Source organism: Gavialis gangeticus, unplaced genomic scaffold (genome assembly GCF_001723915.1).
Source record: "Gavialis gangeticus isolate Ggan-Ray unplaced genomic scaffold, GavGan_comp1, whole genome shotgun sequence".
In the NCBI taxonomy this organism is placed as follows: domain Eukaryota; kingdom Metazoa; phylum Chordata; order Crocodylia; family Gavialidae; genus Gavialis; species Gavialis gangeticus.
Window position 1 is genome coordinate 7,948,168 of NW_017729004.1, and position 8,591 is coordinate 7,956,758.

Sequence of the window (8,591 nt, forward strand, 5' to 3'; positions counted from 1 at the left end):
TGTGTGTGTGTGACTGATTTGGTGACTGGAGGAACCCTGCCCCATTCATTGAAACTGAGTCCTGCCAGATAGCTCCATCGGGGTGAGGACTTGCAGAAGGGAGATACAGAAACACAAGAACACAAGCAGCACATTGACAGAATTACAAAGACCCTAGAAACGTATCCCTAATAAATGAGCACACCCCAAAGTGATGGGCAAATCTGGTAACAATGCCTCACAGCTGTCACTCACATCACAGAACCATAGAGAATGAGAGTTGGAAGGGACTTCCAGAGGTCACATCTAGTCCGACCCTCTGCTTGAAGCAGGACCAGCCCCAACAACATCATCCCAGGCAAGGCTTTGTTCAGCAGGGACTTAAAAACCTCCAAGGACGGAGATTGTACCACCTCTCTGGGTAACCTATTTCAGTGTTTTATTACCCTCCTAGTGAGAAAATTCTTCGTAATATCTAACCTATACTTCCCTTGCTGCAACTTGAGCCCATTGCTCCTTGTTCTGTATCTGCCATTACTGATAACAGTCCAGCTCCATCCTCTTCTGAACCCCCCTTCAGGTAGTTGAAGGCTGCTATCAAATCCCCGCTCATCGGGATCTATGGGGTTAATCATCTCAAAACCACTCAATCATGCAAAGCAGAGAGTTGTGAGTATTTTCTGGCCTTCGACAGATCTCATTGCCATGTAGCATTTTCACTGAATGGGGAAAAATAGGAAAAAGAGCAAACTGACATTTCTACCCAGAACCTCAGCTCTGTAATGTGCATTTACTGGGGACAAGAGGCTTCACTGCAGGCTCTTGACCTGGCTTCATAAGATTGCACTGCAGCATCACAGCTTTGCCACACATCACCACAATTTGTTTTCTTAGAGAAGATGCTCTGAAATGCTCAGAATGTAGTGAAAACAGGGATGTGTTGGCAGTTGAGTCAGAGTGGGAACTCAGCTACGAAAATCATCATGAAGAGCAGCGTTACACATCGCCTCAAAGACTCAATTGAAAGTAACTTCCCTGACTTGATGGATGGAGGTCACATAAATCTATTTTCAGAAGACATTCAGCATGCTGGGATCCTGTCAGAGCAACAACTCAGATGTCTGGCTTTGTCCTTAATCTACTCTGAACACAAGAGAGTTGGGAGCTATTCTGCAAATCTCAGATGAGTGCAACTTGAGACGTGACCTTTTGTGCCCTTTCTTTCCTGTTCTTATTTAAAATAAAACAATCTATGCTGCTGTATCCTGGGAACAGAGGGACTTGGAAGACTGAGAAGAATTTCATACGGAAGATAACGGATAATATGAAATCTGAAAACAACGCTCAGCAACGAAGTGTACTCTGCCCCAACTCAAACCAGTGCAAGTATTACCAGGCACTTAGATTGGAAATTAAAAAAAAAAAAGTTGCATAGCTAAAGCTATTGTCAAATTTGAAAAGACCATCATAACTCCCAGCCCCTTGCAAGATGTGAATTTTATTGGTTAGCTTTTACTTTACCATGTATATACTGCCATAAACTAATATCACAACATAATGTGGACACTTCCATCTTTTGGGTTGCTGTTATTCATGTACTCCTATGGCAGTCATGATAGAATCATAAAAAGTGAGGGTGGGAAGAGACCTCAGGAGGTCACATCTAGTCCAACCCCCTGCTCAAAGCAGGACCAGCCCCAACTACATCATCCCAGCCAGGGCTTTGTGGAGCCGGGTCTTAAAAACCTCCAAGGATGGCGTGTCCACCACCTCTCTGGGTAACCTGTTCCAATGTTTTACTACCCTCCTGGTGAGAAAATTCTTCCTACTATCTAACCAACACTTCCCTTGCTGCAGCTTGAGCCCATTGCTCCTTGTCCTGTCATCTGCCCCCACTGGGAACAGTCCAGCTCCATCCTCTTTCAAACTTCCCTGCAAGGAATTGAAGGCTGCTATTCAATCCCCTCTCAGTCTTCTCTCCTCCAGACTAAATCAACCCAGTTCCCTCAGCCTGTCCTCGCAAGTCATGTCCCCCAGCCCCGCAACCTTTTCTGTTGTCCTCTGCTGGACTGTTTCCAATTTGTCGACATCCTTTCTGTAGTGGGGGGCCCAAAACTGAACACAGGACTCAAGATATGGCCTCACCAGTGTTGAATAGAGGGGAATAATCACTTCCCTTGACCTGCTGGCAACTCTTCTAGCAATGCAGCCCAGGATGCCATTAGCCTTCTCAGTAACAAGGGCTCACTGCTGGCTCATACTGCAAATTCAGTTTATTGTCCACTGAAACCCCCAGGTCTTTTTCTGCAGTGCTGCTGCCCGGATATATAAGCCAAAATAATTTAAATATACATTAAGCCCTTGAATGTGGCCAGATATTTTTAATAAGGTTTCATTTGTAAATGATATGCTGAGAGTGAATAAATTATTAATATAAATTACTATTGAGGGCTCTAACCTGCTTTCATCCACTATGAGAACATCTGTGGATGGAGTTATAGATGGTTAGAGGCATCTAGTAACATGTTGGACTCCATAACCATCTTACATTTGATTAAGCATTCATTAATTTGGCATGAACACCTTTATTAATGGAACTTCCTATGAAATGTGACATTTTCAAGGGGTTCCTAATGAAACACTGGCTGATGCCAAGAGCTCACATGGGTATGAGCAACTCAAGGGATTGGTAAGGGACCTAGATCCTTTCACCTCTTGGCTAGTGTTGCAAAATGAAAAATGGATCAGTTTAGTTGTTAAAGAGCTAAAAGCTATTTGATTACCTGTTAATCTGGTGGGTGAACAGGTATCTATGTCATAACACCATCTATTTCAAGAGTCACACTTGGCCCTTTTGTTAGTTGACCTCCGTACCCGGTTCACAAGGGTGAATGGGTTTTTATACAAGACAAACCTCTCACCCCTCTGCTCAGGGTTGAGCTCTTAACTTTCCAAAGCCCACCTGCGTAACAAAAATCAAAAAGGTAGGATGCAAAAGCATTTGCACAGGAGTCCTTGGCTTTCAACTCTTTAATGTAAATGGATCTTTCTGTCACTGCAGTTCCCCATATATTTATTTCTGATGTAAGGCATTTTCCACATGCATATGAGAGGGTACCACAGCTTAGTGGCACACCCTAACTGTCTGATGCCACTAGAAATTAGGGAGACTGGAGAGGTCTGTGGGGGAGGCTAGTGTGGGGAAAGCTTGTCTGCGCTGTGGGTAAACAGGATGTTCTCTGTGCTGTCAAGCCAGAAACATCCATGAGCATTGCATTTGCAAACAGAAAAGAAAAAGAAAAGCAGATCCTGTATACTGCCAACTTCAGTTGAAGGATATTTAAAGAAGGCGCATTACAAACCACTCCGAACCCGGGCTTTTGAATGGAATGTGAGACAGTCCCTCTATTGAAAGCAGGCTGCTATAATTATATCAGAAGAAAATGATAAATCAGCCGTCTGTTGATGCACAATAAATAACATAAAAGCCTTCTGCTTGGAGAGTGAGCACACTAATGAATCCTGGACTTGGAGCTGGGAGGGGGAGGTGGGGAGAAGAAAACTTTTCTTTGAATGTTTTCGCTGCTTTGGAGATGACCTGAAGTAGTTTGGCAGCCAAGCTGAACGATGTGCATAAGGTTGATGCAGATGCACGTCCAAGACTCAAGCTCAAAATCCCGGAGAAAGGGAGAATATTTTTTTCTGCCTGGACTGAAGGTGAACTGCATAAAACACCAGCATGTTATTTTTCTATCATCACTAAGCTTTGATGATTCAAGCATTACTGCTCTGAGTCACTAATAAACCAATACCGCAGCATTACTTGAGGCTTTTGTGCTGCCATCAGAAGTGATCTTTATTTTTAGATGAGCCAATTCTCTTTGGTCAGTTAAAACCCTAATGAATTGTCACAAGTGTAATCATGCTTGCTCCATGTCTTGGTAAATCTCCAAAGCATGCACACAGTGAGGATGTATATGAGCACATGAAATGTTACAGGCTCACATATGTCAAGCTCTGTGTGTACAATGTTTGCAGGTACATCCTTAAAAACATGGACTTTACCATGGGTGGATCCAGGATTTTTTCGGGGGGGGGGTGCAGAATATGTGGCACATCATTGCATACAACACAACACATTTTTCTCCATTTAAAGAGAAACTTTGCTAATATGCTAGGGGCCTAGCACTAAATTATTCCGTTTAAGTTCAGAGCAAAAATAATTATAACTATTAGAATGCGCGCTAATTTGCTAGATTACACATTATGAAACACAACAAACTAGGGAAAAAATAGCAAAATAATCAAAAGATATGGTGTCATTGGTCCTGTAGTCATTAGAATTAAATGTACGTCTTTAATTATAATTAAATTATAATTAAATACATGTTAATTAAATGTATGTCTCTTTTTCAGATTCAGAAAACAAAAGCTAGCCTTCTTGAGTGACTTGGCAGTGCCTCCAATACTTCACTGTCAGTCATTTCTACACCTGAGTTAATATGATAACACTTGAAATAAGGTTTTTAGATACAGCTAAGCACAGTCCCTTGGGCTGTGAAATGGAAGGGACAGTACTAGGAATGGCAAACAGACAGCAACATCGGAGAAAAAAAGGAAGTTTGAATAGTGGCACGTAAAGATTGTTAAAAGTCAAAGAGCATCGTTAACACCTGTAGAGTGGAGAGATTAGCAAGAATCAAAGGGGAGGTGCAACTGTACCACTGCACCCCCAACTCCCACCCCTGGATCCATCCTTGGACTTTATCATTTATGGCTAGTCATGGGAAAATGCTATATTCTCTCACATACAACACACATTCAAAATCAGCTGCTGGAGTTTGGGGTACGCCATATAAACAAGGAAATGCAGTAATGGGATTTACTGCAATATAGGGCTGTGCCAGGGAGAAGTGAAAATAAGGCGGCGGGTGAAAATAAGGCCCATTGAGCACACTGAGCTCCCTACTCAGTTACTTGCTGCCACGTACCTGCTGTCATAGATCTCATCAAGGAAAGGTCTTTTTTTTCTTCTTTGTTCTGCCTTTCAAAACCAAGGCAAGAGTCTTTTTGGGGGGTATGAGGCATGCTAGGAAATGTGGAAGTTTGCATGATCGTTGCAGAGGGACAGGGGTCAAAACCGAATTTTGTTAGCATCCTTCTCAGGGGAAGCCGCTATTTAACCCTTCCATCACTGGACATTGTGAGGAAAAAGCAAGTTGTTAGCCGACTACTGTGAGATGAAGAAAAAACAACATCCTGGCCAGCCATTTGGCTACACCAACAGATGTGTGAGACAGAAGGACTGCAGTCTCTCCCACATTACCTCATTACAGGGAGCCAGGAGCTCCTGATGGCATATAAAGACAGCCACTCCTGTCCTGGAGCTAATGAAGGGAGCTCCAGGACAGGAGTCATTTTTACCAGCCACGGAACAGGTTCCCTAAACCCTACTCCCAACTAGGGCTACGCAAAGCTTTGGTTCCTGATTCGATTCAGCAGAGTTCTGGCCCAATTCAGTGGCCAAATCTCCAGATCTGAATCAAATCAGAGTGCCCTTTAATCTCTCCGAATTGAATCGGAACCCTCTGTATCGATTTGGAAAAATTCAAAAATATTCGGAAATTTGAACACAGACACAGCCTTAAATGTTTTTTCTACACACCTCTAGGTAGCAGGCACCTCGTGAATGCTGCAATACTGGGGCGCATGGAGCATCCCACAGAAGTGCGGGGGCTCCCCAGCATGCTCAGCAGCAGGCCTGGAAGTGGACCAGATGCACTTCTGGTCCACTTCCAGGTCCACCGGGGAGCACACTTGGGAGGCCCCCCTGCACCTCCCTGGCTCAGCAACTGGTGCCTTCTGGGTCTGCGGGGGACACCAGGAGTCCCCCTGTAGCCAATCGCCAAGCCAGGGAAGCGTGGGGGGCGCCCAGTGTGCTCCCTGGCAGACACGGAAGTGGACCCGAAGTACTTCCAGTCCATTTCTGGGTTTGCTGCCAAGCATGTGGCACCCCCCTGCACTCCTGCGGGATGCTTCATGTGCCCCAGCATCACAGTGATCACGAGCCATGCCTGCTACCTCAAGGTATGCAGAAAAAACTTTTAAAGCTATGTCTATGTTCGAAATGCTGATTCTCCAAATCAGCATCAAATTTTTGGATTCAGCCAAATTGAATTAGGGACAGCGATCCAAATCAATTAATCGAATCACTCTCCCTGATTCAGGCCAAATCTGAATCTGAATTGAATAGGGCCCACTTTGCACACCCCTACTCCCAACTATCCCTTCAAACCTGTACTAGCAGCAAGCAACAGACCCTTCATATGCCATCACCCTTCCCAGTGACTATAGTGGGTATCTGAGGAGAGAGCTTTCTCTTTCCTATCTAGACGGAGAGTGTGGAGAGATGTAACAATTTGATCTGCATTAAATTATACTGCCATACCATGTTCCAATATAACGGTTACATCTGCCCATCCCTATAGTGGTTTTAATCAGGGTTCAGGTTACAGCAATTTAGCTCATTTATACTGCAGGAGGAGCAAATGTCTGTAACAACTAAACTGGAACAGTTTACCTGAAGCAACAAGTGACCTTCCTCTATTAAAATGGTTTAAGATGACATCTGTCCGCTGCCATGGTGATTTTTTCTTTTCTCATATTCTGTGTCATTTTTCCTTTGCACACATGCGCGCGCACACACACACACACACACACTCACGCAGTTATCTACCAGTTATCTACCCACCCATTGGAACAAAGGAACAAAAGGAGAAGCCACTTTACCATCTTCAGAGTTAATCATTCTGAAGAATGCAGGACATTTGACAAAGACGATTTCACCCACGCTCGCAGGCTTCCAGCATGTAATATTATCCCACATCCCTGGGCATCCTAGAGAAGGGAAAGAAAAGAGGGGGAAAAAAGGAAAGTTGCAGTCAAATCCAGTTCTTTTACAGCAGAATTTCCAAGCACCTCCATGGCCAACTGCTAAGCATGGGCTCATTTGCAATGACAGGCAGTAACGCTTTCAAATCAGCCTATGCCAGAATAAATTAATTTATATTGACTGGGATGGTATTAGATGTGGGGCATTTAGTGTGGTACTGTGGTCAGGGCCAAACCCTCTGGTGGGCAAAATCTGCCTGAACTTCAGTAGACCTGCTCCAAGTGACACCAAGGGAATATGGCCCCACAAAGGAAATATTTCTGAAATGTAGTTATCTGTCAATACGATGGGCCAAATTTTTAGTCTTGTCATTAGTTTTTTTCCTCAGGCAAGCAAGTCCCTGGGCTAAAATCTGACAGGGCCTGATAACCTGAACCACCCCTATCCCCAAGAATTGATCAGAAGTTGCAGAGATTCAGCACTTCTTACGATGTGACCCACTGGGAGTTAGCCTAAAGAGGGACAGCCTGAAGACCGAGGTCCGTTGGATTTGGCCCTACTGCATCAAGATGTGGCAGGACACCTGGAGCCTTTCCATCTTTCCCTTGTGTTACCTGATTACCAAAAATGAGAAAAATCAGAAGAGTCCTGTTAGCAAAAGAGCCAACACAAACATCTTCTCTACCACCTCCCAGTGCAACATCCCAGCGGAGACTGAATTAATTCATGGACTCCAAGGGAATTTAAGGATCATCTTCTGGCCCCTTGCACAACTGAAGAATGTCCTGTCCCTAAATTCACTGACTGTAAGGCTGTCAGGGACAACTTTATTTACTTAGTTGGACCTCCTGCATAGCTCAATTCAGAGAATTTCATTCAGTAACTCCTATATCAGGTCTGTAACTACTGATTCAGGTATCTTAATTTAAAGATTTAAGTGATAGAGAAACTGCTATGTCCCTTAGACAAATTATTGTGTTAAAAATTCATATCTCATTTCAAGTCTCAGTTGGTCAAGCTTCAGCCTACAGTCACTGAACCGACCTTGTGATACCCTTCTCTTCTAGAAAGTCAACAGGATATAGCTAAATGCCTAAATCTTGTAAAAATGAGAATTAGGTCTCTCAGGGTACATCAGCACATGACAGTTACTGCAGAGCAAATTAGTTTCACAGTAAAGTCTCTGCGTCTACCTGTATGACCCTATTAAGCTGCAGTAAACTAATAAATGCTGTTGTAGGTTCGTACTTGTAAATACAAGTACTATCCTGCGGTGGTGTTGTGTACTGTACAGTAACGCACATGTAGCTGCTGACCGTGCTGACTGGGGCACGAAAGTGCTTCAGCATGGGGCTGCCTGCCAGCTAGTCCCACACTGGAGCCCTCTTCGTGCCCCAACCAGCTCTTCCATGGCACTTTGAGCCAGGTCAGAGCAGCCCTGCACTTGCAGGCTGACCCCCCCAGACCTTCTGCCAACCAGGGCTGCTCCGACCCATCTCAATGTGCTTGCAGTCCTGGGTGCACATGCAAACGTGGTGCCCAAGAGTACTAAACTTGGGAGGGATATGCGCTGGGGTTTATTGCTTCACATTAATTGCATGTGTAGATTCACCCTCAGTTACATGTCTTGCGATGCTGACCATAGCAACATCTACAAATCTCTAAATAGCTGAACTATGAAGAAGTTAGCATTTAACCTTCTTGTGGATAAACATAAGTA

At 44.2% G+C, this 8,591-nt stretch overlaps 1 protein-coding gene across 4 annotated transcripts in view; it reads right to left on the reverse strand.

Annotated features, from left to right (window-relative positions):
* ADCYAP1R1 (ADCYAP receptor type I) overlaps window positions 1–8,591 on the reverse strand; it is a 273,151-nt gene that overhangs the window by 97,240 nt on the left and 167,320 nt on the right. For all 4 annotated transcript variants that reach the window (XM_019508076.1, XM_019508075.1, XM_019508074.1 and 1 more), the window contains exon 4: window positions 6,769–6,876. In XM_019508076.1, coding sequence (XP_019363621.1) covers window positions 6,769–6,876 — 108 coding nt within the window. The remainder of the gene's footprint in view (window positions 1–6,768; window positions 6,877–8,591) is intronic.